This window comes from Mastigoproctus giganteus, chromosome 14 (assembly GCF_048544385.1).
Source record: "Mastigoproctus giganteus isolate SK-2022 chromosome 14, ASM4854438v1, whole genome shotgun sequence".
In the NCBI taxonomy this organism is placed as follows: Eukaryota; Metazoa; Arthropoda; class Arachnida; order Uropygi; family Thelyphonidae; genus Mastigoproctus; species Mastigoproctus giganteus.
The window spans coordinates 71,915,964-71,933,460 of NC_143588.1; the positions used below are offsets into that span (position 1 = coordinate 71,915,964).

The 17,497-nt window shown below is 38.2% G+C and overlaps 1 protein-coding gene across 2 annotated transcripts in view; it reads right to left on the minus strand.

Annotated features, from left to right (window-relative positions):
- LOC150075232 (activin receptor type-2A-like) overlaps window positions 1-9,150 on the minus strand; it is a 122,357-nt gene extending 113,207 nt beyond the window's left edge. For both annotated transcript variants that reach the window (XM_090388876.1, XM_090388875.1), the window contains exon 1: window positions 8,665-9,150. In XM_090388876.1, coding sequence (XP_090245002.1) covers window positions 8,665-8,779 — 115 coding nt within the window. In that variant the 5' untranslated portion in view covers window positions 8,780-9,150. The remainder of the gene's footprint in view (window positions 1-8,664) is intronic.
- Between the last annotated feature and the right edge of the window lie 8,347 nt (window positions 9,151-17,497).

Below are 17,497 nucleotides of genomic sequence, written 5' to 3' on the forward strand. Positions count from 1 at the left end.
ATCAAATGTCTTTTTTGTTTTTTTTAATATCTGACAGTCTGTTGGCCAATACCAAATTCTTCAGCAATTTGTTTTCCAGGAATACCATTTTCAAGTTGTTCTATCACTTTGAGCTTGTGAATGATAGTTAAAGTAACATACTTTCTTTTTATTCCACTTTTCAATTCTTTAGAACCAATAATTATATAAAATGTGTTAGCTTATGTATATACACTGGTGTTCAAAGAAAGTGTATCCCCCCTTAAAATTGTGATTGTCATCCGAATAACATAAGTATAACAAGAAAGAGCTTCAGGTCTGCAAAAATGGGTTTAAAGGCTTTTTTTTTTTTCACCTTACAAAGCTTTTTACATTAAGCAATAAAATTAAGTAGGGATTAATGGAGCATTGTGGCAGAGGGGGAGGTGCCAGGGAAAGGTAGGCTTGTGAGTACTGGGAAGGAGTAGCAGTGCGTAGCACACGCTTCTTGATTAGACCGGAGTTCGAGCCCATCACCACCAAATACGGAGGATGCGGAAAGGTCAGGGAATGACCACCGCATATACCGGAGAAATATGGCCTTAGTTGCTAATGCTCCTAAAAACCAAATAACAAACAAACAAACAGCTTGTGAGTACACTACATACTGGATTACAGATTCCCTATTAAGGCATGGCGTCAACTATTCAAGAAAAGCAAATTTACAATCCTTGTTCTGACTCATTATGCATGTGAACAAGGACCTGAATGATTAGAATACCAGAGAAGAAAATTTTCATTATAGTGCAATAAATTAATGATTAATTAAAATTCAAAAATTATTCATAAACTACGAAAATCCAGACGCTGATGTAACAACAGGAATTAATTTTATCTTAATATAATTTCAACAATATACGATATTTGCGTATATCGTAAGTCTGCACTGCAGGAGAACCTTCGAAAGTACAAAGTAGCAAAAACGATTCTATTGTTCCAATGAGCGGTTGAAATAATGAAAATAAGCGAATATAAACATACTATCAGGTTTTACCGCCGATTGTAAACTTGTATGTAATTATAATTGCACATATGAAACCAAACTTGGTGTCATTAGAAAAAAGTGTAAAGTTGGAGTTTTGTGGGGCCCTTCAGAATTTGGGGCCAGGGCGCACGCCCAGTGCGTCCACCATTAAATCCGCCCCTGTCTGAGTGCATAATTACCCTAAGGTATTTTTCATTCTCTATATCACCTTGGTATGTTTTTCTGGGATTACTTCTACCCATATGAAGTACTTTGCATTTGTCACTGTTAAACTTCAGTTGCCACTTCTCAGCCCATCTGCCCAACTTTTCTAGATCCTTTTGCAATAGCAAACTGTCATTAACAACCCTGCCAACCTTTGTATCATCTGCAAACTTGGACATTAAATCTGATATACCTTCATCAATAACATTGATAAACATACCAAACAACAATGGGCCCAATGCCGAACTCTGGGGGACTCCACTAATAACATTAGTCCATGAAGAGCAGTGTCCATTGATTACCACTCTCTGTCTTCTCCCACTCAACCATCCTTTTTATCTATTGTAGCAACTTGCCCTTAATACCAGACTGCTCCAGTCTGTACAGTAGTCTTCCATGTACAACAGTATCAAAAGCTTTCCTTTCCTGAAATTCAAGAATATAATATCAAAATTATTTTAACAGGTCTGTAATTACTCGTGTTACTCTTTGATTCCCCTTTATGAATTAGGGATACATTTGCACATCTCCAGTCCGTAGGGAATTCCCTTGAATCTAAAGCAGTGGTTCTCAACCTGTTTTGCCTCATGTACCCTTTTCACCATATGTCAGAATGTAATTCCCCCCCCTTTACCAAGATTGATGTCATTCCTCCACTTTCCAAGATTATTAGACTCAAAAGGTGCATTCCAAAAAGATAAAAAAGTGAAATATTTATCTTTTATTTTTAATTTTAGAAGTGACATCCAATAAAGTGTGATGTCCCTTAGATTATATATAATCTGTAGAATTGTAGTCTGTAGAAAGATCAATATTTCAACACTTTGAGTCTGTCAATCTGTGGTCCCAATTCCCCCCTCCAAACCCTAAAATTCCCCCCTGGGAGGAATTTCCCCTGGTTGAGAACTCCTGGTCTAAAGGTTTGCTTACTTCCTTTGCTGCCTCTTTTAATATAACTGGATAGATCCCATCCACCTCAGGTGCCTTCCTTATTTTAACTTCAACAATTTCTCCTCCACTTTGTCCTCAGTTTTTACAAAATCATTAAGCCCTGTTAGAATTTAATAAACTTCTGGCATTCCTCTCCTTGAATAATTCCTTATGTGTGAATGTAGATGCAAAATACTCATTCAGTTTGTCAGCTATCTGAGCATGATCATCAACAGTTGAACCATCGACAAAGTAGACCAACCAGATTCATTATCTTCCTTCTAGGGTTTATATAAGTAAAGAAGTCTTTGCTGTTTTTTTTTGCATCCTTTGCCAAAGATTTCTCGTAATCTGCCTTCACTTGCCTAACCTCCTTTGTGACTTGATTACAGACTAGGTTATATCTACCATAGGCTCCTTTGTCGCCTGATAATTTATATGCATCTCATGCATTTTTCTTCTCTTCCACAAGTCTAATTAGTTCATCTGACATCCATATAGGCCTAAACCTTGATCAGTATTTCTTAGTTAAGATTAATTCCTTGAATGCTTCCCATTCAGAATTTGCTGTTGGTAACATCACCAGTTGGTCCCACTGTATCGAATTTAAAAACTGTCTGAGACCACCCTTATGAAAGCAAAAACTCTTCCCTTTACCCCCTGATGGTAGGTATGTCTTTAAAGTAAATCCCACATCAGTACAGTCAGTCCTCATATAACACAATAGTTGTGTTCCTAGACACCCTCATGCAATGCAAAATCGTGCAATATAAACAACAGGGCCTATGGAAAAAATAGGGTTAGGTGCCAACCACCCAAGATTGGACACACATTTGTAACCAAAACATTACCAAACACAATAAATAATTGTAATAAAACACTTACACAGTTGAAAAATGTAAAATTAATAATTTAATCATTTAAATTTAGATTCTTACCTTAAAAGTAAATGAAGACAGCTTGAGGGAAAGGGCTTGAGAAAGGGTTGAAGCAGTGGAATTATGGGGAAAGTGGCAGCAGGTTGTCATGTTGTCATCATTATCGGAACTGGGAGGTGGAGGAGATGCTGATGAGGACTTTGGACGAAATGTGGTCATGCCAGAACTAGAGGGCTGTGGCTCATTTTCTCTCTTTCTTGGGTTTTCACAAAGACATCTAATTTCTGTTGTTCCGCAATCTTCCTTCTTTCACAAAGCAGCTGCTTATATGGCTCCGAAGCGACCGAATTGTATGAAGTGCTCTTCTGCTTCTTTCTGCATTATAATCGTTATCTTTTAGCCATTGCATACTTTTCTCAAATGAATTTAAAACTGAAGATAGCTCTGAAGTAGAAAGCGGTTTTATGGTGGCGTTCAGGCATTCAACTTCGTCATCTTTCTCATCTTCCACCTGCCCTCCAGCAACAAGTTGTTGCAGTTCTTCAGTTGAAAGTTCTTCTTCAAGAGACTGAAGCAACTCTTCTAAATAATCTTCCTCCAATTCCTCAAAGCCAACCTGCTTTGCGAGGGCAACACAATGTGCTTTTAATTTAGGAAGCTTGTTTACAGGATCAAAGTCTTTAAAATCACAAATAAAATCTGGTAAAACAGGCCGCCAAACACCATGTAAGCATTCTTTTGTCACTTCGTTCCAAGCCTCCACAATTATGTAAATTGCATTCTTAATGTTGAATTGCTTACAGAAGTCTTTAACTGTTGGTGCATTTTCGCCCTCTGTTTCTGCTATCAGCATCTTAAATGTGCGTCTTGTGTAATAGTGCTTAAAAGCAGAAATTACGCCTTGGTCGAGTGGCTGGATAAGAGATGTGTTAGGTGGTAAAAACAGGATTTTGATGTTTGGTGACAGTTCAGCAAGGGTTGGAGGATGACTTGGTGCATTGTCCAAAATAATTAAAATCTAAATTTTTCTTTTTGCAGTAGCTTCGAAACACATCCTCAAACATGTAGTAGAAGGTCAGTGAACATCTGCCCTGTCATCCACCCTCTTTTGCTGTTCCTAAAGTAAAACCCAGGGTAGTCCTTGCGATCCCTTTTAAAGCTCATGGATTCGCTGCATGATAAACAACAACAGGCTTCGGTTTCAAGTCGCCACTTGCATTTGCCCCTAACATAACAGTCAACCTATCCTTAGCAGCCTGATATATGTTCAAAATTTGGTCCAGTGAGCCCTCTTTCCCAATTAGTTTTTTCAGTATCGGCGGAAATGCCTTTGCTGCTGCTTCATCTGCACTCGCAGCTTCACCTGCACTCGCAGCTTCACCTGATAATTTCACATTATGGAAAGCATGACGTTTCCTGAAATTATTGAACAGCCACTACTGGCAGTAAAGGGAGGCACTTCTTGGGGGTTTTCAGCTTTATTTCTGAGATCTTCAAATATTGCCAATGCCTTTGCTTTTATCGTAAGCAAACTTGTTCCTGATCTCTTCTTTGTTTGATCTTCTATCAAACAGATAAAAAATGTTCCATCTCTTCCAGTTCTTTGTGTCTTGAGCTAACTGATTTTGTTACACTTTGTGTTGTTCCTGCTATGAAAGTTGCTTTTATTTTTTCTGCATTCTTTCTAATTGTTCTCAGCATTCCCTCCTTTAGGCTTGTAGCACGCACAATATCGCATGTTCTTTCATTCTGGTCAAGCGTTTCACAATTTCATATTTTTCTTCTATTGATATTGCATTTCTTTTTCTCTCTGAAGTATTTTCTGGTGAAAATACTTCAGAGAGAGATACTACACTTCCTTTTCACACTTTTTTCAAGTATTTTACTCATTTTTTTTGAGAATAGAGCACAATTATAAAATGAACAAAAATGAGGAGGCAAGCTTGATATACATAAACGCACAGCGAACAATTAGCAACTGAATAAATGACGCAGTGCCTGTGTACAAACTGAATAAGCAATGCAGTAAAGGCGGAAACATACTATTGTCACATATTAATACATGCTTAAGTTATACTAAAGCACATTTCTGGAGGTCACTACCATAAAACAATAAAAACAGTTTACAGTTTACTGGTGGTTCCTGCTAGTGGAGTCTGTTATAAACGGGTAGTAAAAGTCGATCTAATTACATTTGCGATAATACCGATAGTTGGAATTCTGTGGATTTTTACGTTATTATGTTAAATGTGTTTCTCCTTCCAAGAAATCATAAAAACAAATAAATTTTCAGAATCTTCTCTTCATTCCTACTGTGTTATGTTCAGTTGGGGGTGATTCCACCCCGTTCGACTACCATTTCTTGTAAACACAAAGGTGAATCGTGCATAAGCGAATTACATTCGTGTTATATGCAACATTGTTCCCCTATTTATAAATTGTGTATGATTGAATTCGTGTAGTGCAAATCCGTGTTATACGAGGACAGACTGTACACCGTGATCTCTGCCATCTCGTGGTTCCTTTATCTGCAAATTCTTAATGCACGAATAATCACTGCTGATAATCAGATCGAGAGTCATTGTTTATAAGTATCAAACCCAAACAGAAATTTAAATAAATAATTGTGTGTGCCACTGAAGTGATATTGGAAAACATTTTCCAGTGATGACACATCAATATTTCCTATTATTGTAACCAACCAAGTCAGCCCTATAATAATAGACCAGTGTAAGTGGTGCACATGATCACAGAGAATAAAAAGAACATTTTATTTTAGTTTCAGTACAAATGCAGATTTTTTTTTTTTTTTTTTTTTTTTTTAATATAACCATGTTTTTTTTTGTTTTTTTTTTTCAGTGTAATGGGAATTTATTTTCTTAACATGAACATTTTTAATTTTTGTTTTTGAACATAAAAATTTAATGACTTCTAAGCTCCACCTTATTTCCAGCACTGTAAATTCCATAATAAATTATCCTGTTTCTAAGGCTTCAATGAAAGTCAAAACCTGTCTGGTAGTTTTTATTTTCCGTATTTACTATAAGTAAAAGCACTCTTATATGGTAATGCAACATGCACCTTTAACAATATGTGAGTTAGGTTCTGAATAACAGGAAGGATATCTATAACAAAATGAACACGCATACCTTGCATTCCATAAATACTCTCAGAAAAAAGAATTGTGTGTGTGATTCAAAGCATTTACACCTGAGCAGTCAAACACTGTCAAATTAGATCAGATAAGTGTAATGTCACTTATGTTATACCTTAATAACAAAACATGGCTAGACCACGTTTTTCAGAGGAGACGGATGCATAAATCAGTATTATGGAGAAGCTTTAATCATCATGCAGCACTATAAAAAAAAAAAAAACTACACTTTTAATCATATGGTGGGGTTATAACCCCTTCTTGCTCTCTCTCTTATTTGTTTCCAACTAATAGTGAATAGTTTTAATAGATAGCAGCACAAAAATAGCTTTGAAAATCAGGAGGGCATCGCATTTAGCATTAGCATTAGTAGAGGCATTTGATGCAAGAAATTTGTCGGCCATTGTCTGAATTTGGCTTGCTGAAAAGTTTGCTGGAATTTCTTCAATTTTAATCTAGGATTTGGAATTCTCAGACCTTAAAAGTTTATGAAATTGAATTAAGTGATACATAAACAGATGCAGAAAATATCAAAATAGGTGCTTCAAAAAAAAAAAAATAATAATAATAATAATAATAAATAATCAGTTTAACTTTTAACCATATTTTATCATTTTTTACAATAAAATTTGATTTTTAACAATTCTACTCTAATTCTAGGCAATTATGTCAAAGTAAGAAAAAATTAAGTATTTATATACAAAGTTTCAAAATTTCATGAAGAAAATCATTCTATTGAGCCAGTCTCTTTCAAAAACTGACTATGGGGAGGTCACACAAGACCATTCTGATCGGCATCACTAATTATGTCCAAGGAATGACTCAAACATGATACAATATTGTAACAGCATTAAAATGCACTGCCACAGTTTCAATATGACGCAGCGGGCAAAGCTACCATACTGTCAGGTCTGCCACAGTTGTGGGGGGGGGGAGCACTCAACATTTGGTTTGTTGTTTGTTTGTTATTTGGTTTTTAGGAGCATTAGCAACTAAGGCCATATTGCTCCGGGATATGCAGTGGTCATTCCCTGACCTTTCTGCATCCTCCGTATTTGGTGGCGACAGGGCTCTGGGATTTGGTATGGTTAAAGATCATGTGGGCCATTCAGTCATCTCATGGGGTAATAGCATTTATAACATAATGACCAACCAGTTCAAAAACAAAGTAAACTAAAACAATGTGAGCCTAATCTAAAATATTCATTTGAAATTATTTGCTATTGCAAGGAAATTAATCATAATTAGCATGTAAAATTCAAATGTTTTTAATGAAAAACTAATCAAATGTTATGATCCCCCCCCCAAGGGGATTAACTAGTTCATCTAATGGCCTGAATTCACCCGAATCAGAAACATGATAATATCAACAATTGGGGTTTTATCACCCTACCCTCAATTGCTAAGCACTACTGGAAGTTAATTTAAACAAAGGACAATCAAACGATTTTTTTTTTTCATTCAGTTAGGGGCAAAAAATTTAAGAACTTTCTACAGATATTCAATAAAAAATCAGTTTTAAGCAACCCGTGCTTTCACATGCATTAAAAGCAGGCACAATATATCCTGATTTAATAGACCTTGATACTCTGGAAATGGTGGACAGCATGCAATGAACCGGGCTTTTGTCTATTTGGAACCCAGTGATGTAGCTGCTTCAGTCCGATGGTAATTACCATCTGTTAAAATTTTTGAATTAATAATAAAGTGAATTTAACTACCAACTAATTAGTAGGCTGGCCTTGCTCCAGTTTATTAATTACCACACAGAAACACCTTATGCATATTTTTGTTCTCTTGAAGTTACTTCAACTTCAAGAAAAGTGTTGACATTGTGACATAGTAACTGTGAAAACTGCTAAGAAAGCATTTCAGGAACCTGAAATACTTTCTTAGCAGTTTTCACAGTTTGTGATGTCATAAAAAATATTAAATAACCAAATTTGTGTCCTGAGTCCTTTACAAGATTCGTATCGCAGGAATGCAAGGGAACCGGGGTTTTCCTCAACACCTTTGAACAGCCGGTTGAGTGTGTCATCTGACCCTTCAGCGACATTTCTTTAGACGGCATGTTTGTTTTCAATGCCACTATGCGACATAGCAAAATTTAAAGTTGTTTTACTCTACAAAACTGATTAGTGCAATAAAATACAGAATTACACCAATTTATATTTTTTCATTTATTTATTTCATAATACACTACTTTTTCATATTCTAGTAATTTCAGGGGCTACATCAGCTCAACGGCCAATCGGATTTAGCGAGTAAGTCTTAATCTCCCGATAGTCCGCTCAACATTTTACTATTCAACCAAAACGACAGAATAGCGTACACTATATTACCTGATCAAATCACTTATAAATATCATTCTCTACTGAAAACGAAAAGCGAGTTTATAATTCCACCACATGGTTACACATGTCATATGCAACTACTAGCTAATATCAACAAATTCATAACGCACCTTTAAATTGCATCTACGAATAAATACATACCTAATGAAGCGACTATACAACAAAGTACTATAACGAAGCCCAGCATGTGGCTTAAGGTCATTGTTGAATACAATATTGTACCCCGTGTCTGGGTACTTAAAAATGACATTTTCATGACCCGCTCATATGATTACGCGTTCAGCGTTTTTCATCATCATTCTTTATAATGTCTCGTTTTCACTTCACAAACATATTGTAAACCAAAAACTTATGCGCTTCTAAACAGCTGTTATCGCCACACAAACAAATCAGATATGTGTTTAAGTTGGAGCCACATGATATACCATTTCTAACTCTTACCCAGCTGAATACAGACAATCCGAGCAAAATATTGAACTGACAGTCCAATATGATAGCCGTTTCGGCATCATGTAATCTTTTACACCGCTGTTCTCACAAAAGCAGATTTCTTTTCCGAATTGTGGGGATGTTACAATAATTAACACAATTATAAATCAACGAATATACTCAAAATGGCGGTAGATCAACTACTTCGGACACATTACTAGCCAGGACCCGGATAATAACCACCACAACTCCCCTCTATTAACAAACATTGGAAAACTCCGAGGTGATTGGCCAACCTAGAACCAGATAATTCCGAAAGCTAAACAGAACGTGTTCCACGCCCTTGAGAATCGGTGAGCGTAATAAGTGGAATGTTTTACAGACCATTTACTTCAAATTTCTTTTAATTGCAAGGAGTGTAGTGAATTACTAAATTAATTAAGTTATGATTGAACTCAACTGGAATACAAAATGATACGTGAAAAATAAAAACTATTTTCCTAATAATAAAAATAATCATTGTGACTATCTCATAAAAGTTTTATGCTTGCATCATTTTACGAAAACAGATTACTTGATAAATAACAAATGTGAAATGATATGCAGAGGGTCACAGAAAATTTGGAAACGTGGTTAACTTTAACTTTGCCAAACAGAATAACACTACTTCTTAGCCAAAACTATATACACAAATATAATGGCATATGTCACAAATATACAAAGTGGTTTTCGTAATTTTTATATTACAAAAAAAAAAAACATTATTGCTCATGGATATATCATTACAACAACAGAATAACTCAAAGTCATAGACACGTTTATCAATATCAGTTGATAATGATAATTGTTACAATTTTACTTTAAAAGCAAATAGGAATTAGCTTCTCTTTTACAATTACAATTTGTTGCATTTCTTCTTAAAGGGTTGGGTTTTTTTTTTTTTTTTTTTAAGCAGAACCCAAATTTTCTTAGTAAAAGGTTGAAAACCACTTATTATTATTATTAGCTATATAGTTCAAGGAAGCTTGAGACTAATGCTGCACCAGTCACTCTATTAAAATTTTCAGAGACAAAAAGATTTGTTATAAAATTTTCAATTACAAGTAAAGGAAAGCACCTAAAAATTTTGCTAGAACAGTTAATGTTGATGTTTTCCTGCAGAAATGGAGAATGTACATCATCAAAAATGTCCATAGGAAAAACTAAAGTCTAATAACGTGCCCCCTTATTTTAGAGAACGAACCCCAAAATCAAAACACTATAGGCACACCTATGGTGATAAAATTTCTCAAGGATATTTTGCTTTATATCATAACATTGTAGTATCAAATGAATACGCTTGCAAAGGTTACCAATGAAGAATATACAAGTCCCTTCTCAAACAAAATTTCTATGTGCTCCATTACAAAGCATCATTTCTGATGATTAAGTCTAATAACTGAATTGAAATCTGTAACACAAAATCTTAAGCAATTTAGGAAATTGTATTCGATATAATCTACAAGCAGTCCTGTATCTACAGGCAATTGTCATGAACATCATGCGCGATCAGTCTATCACTGCTGCTCTTTTTATGCGTCATCTCTACCACAGGCGTTTAATTCCCCAAATTAACTTTAAAATTTAAATTTAGTATCTTCAATTTGTACAATCCTTTTAATGTCGTCTTTAGAGGGCAACTTTATTGTACAGGGCATTCGTCACTTGGAACAAATGCCCTTTATAATAAAGGGTTCTTCATGACAGTAATGACAGTGTGCTACTGCAACAGGAGATAGAAAAGATGGGCAGATGTCTGAAAAGTGGCAACTGAAGTTTAACATTAAAAAATGCAAAGTACTGCATATGGGTAGAAGTAACTCCAGAGAAACTTACCAAATGTGTGGTACTAAACTTAGGGTGGTGAAAATGAAAAAGACCTGGAAGTAATTGTGCAGTCAGATATGAGTTTTCTCAGAAGTACAGATAGGAAGCCAGAGTAGGTCATGCAGTTTTGTCAATGATATACAGGAATTTTGCCAGTAGCGAAAGGATGTGATTATCCCTTTGTATAAGGCAATGGTCAAGCCAAGCTTGACCATTGCCTTAAACAAAGTATTGCATACAGGCCTGCAAACCTCGTTTTAGGAAGGATATAGAGTTGCTAGTACAGAGAAGCGCAACAACAACATTGGTGAGAGAAACGAAGGGATCCTCTTACCAAGAAAGGATTAAATTCTGAAAATTGCAGCGTCTGAAGACTGGACACTTATGAGATGATCTGATTCACTGTATAAGGCCTTGAATGGGTTGAGCAAGCTCAATTCTGATGGGATTCTTCCTCAGGCTCGTAATCTGAGGAAGAATTTATGCCCCCTCAGGTTCGTAATCTAGTAATCTAGTAGGGTTATAAACCAGAGGGGGTATAAATTCAAATTGTGGAAAGACAGTTGTAAACAGATGTGCAAAAATTTGCCATCAACCAACAGGCAGTTGATTTCTGGAACAAACTTCCATCTGTCGTTGTGGAAGTTGAGAGCTTAAATAAATTCAAGGAGGAATTGTACAAACTTTTAGAGGGAATGGATGTGTGAAATGTTTTTTTTTTTTTTTTTTTCCTGATGCTACATAAGTTTCCTTTCTTGCATCGCATGCCTCTACTACTACTTTTCTCTCCTTTCAAGAAGTCTGGGTTCTAATCTTTTGAGGAGTTCTTAAAGGCATTTCACACTGAAACTACAGATAACCTATACGAGATAGAAGCAATCTACTCCTTCGGTTACTGTATACGGTTACGACATGTGGGGGGGGTACGATTCCATTAGCATTAGCATTAGCATTAGTAGAGGCATTTGATGCAAGAAAGCAAGCTTATGCAGCATTAGCAAAAAAAAAAAAAAAAGAAGAAACCACTTCCACTTCACCCCTCTGTTCGTTCAAAATACCTGTCCAGCTGAGCCTTAAACTTATTTAGGCTATCAACTTCCACGACAAGGGTCCATCCCTAGTCTGTTCCACCAACCAACCACCCGCTGGCTAAAGGCAAATTTCCCCACGTCTAACCTACATCTGTCTTTCCTCAATTTGAATTTATGCCCTCTCAGGTGATTATTCTGAGCGAGAGGAAGAATCCCATCAGCATTGAGCATGCTCAGACCATTCAAGGCTTTATACACCTCTATCAGATCACCTCGCTGGTGCCTAGTCTCCAGACACTGTAATTTGCAAAACTTAAGCCTTTCTTCGTAAGAGCACCCCTTTGTTCCATTCACTAATCTTGTTGCCCTTCTCTGTACTCGTTCCAGCAGCTCTACGTCCTTCTTGAAATGAGGCCTCCAGATCTGTATACAGTACTCTAGGTGTGGCCTGACCATTGCCTTATACAAAGGAATAATCACCTCCTTATCCCTGCTAGAAAAATTCCTATATATCATTGACAAGACACCATGATCTACTCTTGCAGCCCATCTGCACTGCTCAGAGAACTTCATATCTGCCTGCACAACCACACCCAGGTCCCTTTCATTCTCTACCACTGTCAGTGTAGTGCCACAGAGTTGATACATTGCTCTGGGGTTGCTGTTTCCCATGTGTAGTACTTTACATTTGTCAATGTTAAACTTCATTTGCCACCTCTCAGCCCATCTTCTCAACCTTTCCAGATTCTGTTGCAGCAGCATAGTGTCAGTAGTGTCCTTGACAACCCTGCCTACCTTTGTATTGTCTGCAAACTTCGACATTAAGCTTGATATACCATCATCAACATCATTTATGAATACAGAAAACAATAATGGACCCAACACTGAGCCCTGAGGGACTCCACTAATAACATTAGTCCACGACGAGCAGTGTCCATTGATTACCACTTTCTGTCTGCTCCCCTCAGCCACCCCATTATCCACAGCAGCAATTTGCTTCCAATGTCACACTGCTCCAATTTGTGCTGCAGTCTTCCATGTGCAACAGTATCAAAAGCCTTTCTAAGATCCAAGTATATAATATCAAAGTTATTCCCTGCATCCAGTTCCTTTGTGACTGCATCATAGTATCCAATCAAATGGTCAGGCAAGATTTCCCCTTAACAAAACCATGCTGTGTCCGAGCTATAACTGAAGTCTTGTCTAAATGATCCTGCAGTGCTTCTTTAACTAGTGCCTCCATTAATTTTCCTGGAACTGAAGTTAAACTCACAGGTCTATAATTACTTGTGTCAGCCTTTGATCTTCCTTTGTGAACTGGGGTCACAATTGCACATCTCCAGTCTGTGGGTACCTCCCCTGAGTCCAAGGAAGCTCTCATAATTATGGCTAAGGGTTTGCTTACTTCCTATGCTGCCTCCTTTAATATAACAGGATAGATCCCATCCACCCCAGGTGCCTTTCTTGTGTTTATCTTCAACAATGACTCCTCAAATTTACTCTCAGTTATTAAAAGATTCTCTAGCTTACTGCTAGAGTTGAATACACCTCTCGCTTTCCCCTCGCTAAATAACTCCTCATGTGTGAATGTCGATGCAAAATATTCATTTAGTTTGTTAGCTACCTGAGCAGGATCATCAACAGTTGACCCATCGATATCAAGTGGTCCAATCTGATTCATACCCTTCCTTCTAGAGTTTACATAAGTAAAGAACTCTTTGCTGTTTTTCTTTGCATCCCTTGCCAAAGATTTCTTATAATCTGCCTTCGCCTGCCTAAACTACTTTGTAACTTGGTTACAGATCAACTGGTATCTATCATAGGCTTCTGTGTCATCTGTTAATTTGTATGTATCCCATGCATGTTTCTTCCCTGCCATATGCCCCATCAGTTCATCTGACATCCATTTAGGCCTCAAGCATGAACAATATTTCTTGGTTGGTATGTAAAGCCTAGTAGCTTCCAAGATAAATTCTTTGAATGCTTCCCATTTTGCATTTGCTGTTGGTGACATCATCAGTTGGTCCCACTGTATAGAATTTAAATACTGTCTCAGTCAATCGTAGTCGCCTTTACGAAAGCAATAACCCTTCCCTTTACCCCTAATGGTAGTTACCTCTTTGAGTAAATCCCACTTCAGCACATTGTGATCACTACCACCTAGTGGTTCATTTATCTGCAGATTCTTAATGCATGAAAAATCACTGCTGATAATCAAATCAAGAGTATTCCTCTCTCTAGTTGCCTCCCGAACATGCTGATGTAGAAAACAATCATCCAATAAATCCACAAAAGCCTTGCTAGTGTGTGAGTGACCAGCCCCCAAATTCCAGTCAATATCTGGGAAATTCAAATCTCACATTATAAGACTCTCTGATTTACTGGCCCACTCTATTTCCCTGTACAGTTTCTTGTTATACTCATCAGAGTCATTAGGCCTATAGCACACTCCTACTCTCAATTTTGATCTCCCAATGCTTATGTCACACCAAACTGACTGGACACTGCACTGTCCTGCTATGTCCACTGGCTTCACTTCCTTGGATTTTATATATTTCTTAACTAATAGCATAACCCCTCCTCCCTTCCTATCCAGTCTATCCTTTCTGTAGACGTTGTACTCCCTAAATTCCAGTTCTGCATTCCTTATATCTGGGTGACACCACGTCTCTGATATCCCAACAATATCTGCCTTTGATGTTTTGAGCAATACCTCAAATTCATCAAATTTATTTACTAAACTCCTAGCATTGGTGTACACGCAAGTATACATGCACCTATTTCTATTCTTAGCTACCTGAACACAACCCATGTGTTTACTTGTACCGCAATGACTCCCAGCAGTCTCTGAAATATCCTGCAGCTTGTGTTTCAGGCTTCTGCTCATTCCAATAGAAGCAGTGCAAGAATCTCTTTCACCTCTGCCAGTGGCTACTGTTAATCTATTCATCTTTGTCTCCCCCCAAGCTAGCAGTTTTCCGACCCACCTAACACTGCCTCGATAGCATCAGCAAATATTCTTGCACCCTTTCTATTTAAGTGTATTCCATCCCTGTAGAAGCAATCTCTCCTGTTAACAAGTACAGTCCAGGCTGAAAAAAATTCCACCCCTTGAGCCTTGCACAATCTTTCCAGGGCCGAATTGATCGACAAGGTTCTCATCATATACTCCCTCCTATCGTGTCTGGGCAGAATTGCAGACACTTTCAAATTCAACCCTATTTCACGGCTTTTTTTCAACAGTGACCTGTACTTGTTAAGAAATTCTGCCGGTCTGGACAGTATCATATTTTTCCTGGGAGTTCACAAAGTAAAACTGTGTTTGTACCTCGACTTTATGGTGGTCATGAGTCAACTGTTTGGTGCAAAAAAAGGATATGAACGGTGGCATCCCATCAACAGGTTGCATTAAAGTAGGACACGCCAACATAGTATATTTTATAAAGTAATTTTGAATTCCCATGCTATTAGTATTGATTGTTGCAGGGAAGCCAAAATTCAGTGGTATTTTCACATGTATCTAGAGCCCAAGATTTCTGTATATACGATGGGATATGTACAGAAATCATAGGTAGATACCTACCTAGTGACGGGTAGGCCAACCTTTCGCTCGGATAACGGCAGTCCCACGGCGAGGCATTGAGTCTACATGTTCACAAAAGCTTTCCACTGGTATTTTCATACATATTTGCTGCACTGCTGTCCATAATTCCGTCGCATTACTGGAGGGAGGATCCAAAACACGAAGGGACCTTTCTGCAGCATCCCAAAAATGCTCCACAGGGTTCATGTCCTGTGAACGGGAAAGCCATTCCATGGTGGGAGAATCTGTGGAATGCTCTTCGAACCATGTTCTATTCGCCACAGCTCTGTGGGGTAGCGCATTGTTCTGCTGGAAGGCTCCATTGCCTAGTGAGTGCAGGATGACCATGAAGGAATGCAGATGGTCTGCAAGGATGGACACGTATCCTGGACCGTTCAGAGATGCGTCTAGATGTATCAGAGGTCCCAAAGTGTGCCAGTTGAACACACCCCAGAACATTACCGACCTGCCTGAGCAGTTCCTTGTTGACATGACGGATGCATAGCTTCGTGCGGTTCCCGCCAAATACGCACCCTCCCGTCCCTCCAAAAAAATAACTAGAAGCGGGACTCTTCAGACCAGGAGACCTGTCTCCAATGATCTAAGATCCAGTGCAAATGTTCTTTCACCAATTTGAAGCATAAAGTCCTGTGTTGTGGTGTTAGCAAGGGGACTATTGTGGGTCGGTGGCTCCCATAACCATATTGCTGCTAATGGTTGCTGTTGAAGTCAGTTTGCACAGATAGCACAGTGGTATTATCACCGTCCTCCCCACACCAGGTGGAAAAGGCCCGGTTTCAAACCCGTCGATGACGCGAGGAACTTTATGGGCTTTTTTCACTCCGTGACTGAGTTACTCGGTCTTCGATATAGATAGCAAGGTTTTTTTTGCCAGACTGGGATTTTTTTCGTCCAGCAAAACAGTCAAGTCGCTCAGAGGACACTCCCAATTTACAGACCCAAATACCGGTTTATGTAATCAATTATGGGTAATCCTCATTTAATAATTTCATATTTTTTTTCCATTAAAGTCGGTCTACGCTAGTAGCACAGTGGTATCACCGCCGTCCTCCGCACACGGGTGGAAAATGTGCGGTTTCGAATCCAGTCGATGACGAGAGGAAATTTAATGGAATTTTTTCGCTCTGTGGCTGATTTTGTCGATCTCAGGCGCAGATAATAAGGTTCTCCCCCCCCCCCCCCCAGAAACTGGGTTTTTCGTCAAGAAAAACAGGGAGATCGACCAGAGAACACACGGAATTTACAGACGTAATGCATAAACAGGTATAGGTAATCATTCACGGGAGACCCTAATATTATAATTCGATTTTTTTTTCTTTTTCTGTTGAAATCGGCGGTGATTTTCACGAATGTCGCTCTCCGGTTCACTGAAACAATGCGCGACGTCGACGGTCACGTTCAGCCACCACCTTTCTCTGCCCACAGCGCTGTCCAAGATGAGATGTTATTCCAGAAATGGCATATTCCTGATACACATTTGATACTGTCGAACGGGAACAGTGCAATTTTGGCACCACCACCGCGGAATTTCGGGCAAATCAAACTTATCCCATTTTTTTTTTTTTTACAATAGGCCGCTGAAATCTTCGAAAACTAAGCGGCAGGGCCTGACAGAGTACAAATTATAATCTACTGGGCAGCGGACCTGCCTCCTTGTGACAAGGGTTGGCAACGGTGGGTCCCATTAGGGATCCTACGGCTAAATGGTCTGAAGACAGAACGCACCACGACATTCAACAACCCCGAACAATACCCATATACTTTTTAAATTCTCGGCCTTCACAGTGTACTGTGTTTCAAAAACAATGCGTACAACGCAGAGATGGAGGGGGGGGGGAACTCTAGTACCATTAGACCCTAAATACTTTATACTTTACACTTTAACACCACCGCGATAGAGTGACCCATGCGTCGGGAACACACTATCATCCCTCTTTCAAAACTCGGTTAATTCACCACGTTTATCCATACTGACATTGAATTTCCGTGTACGTGAATGCGGTGATGGAGTGTACCTATAGCATACACAGTATCGATTAAATCG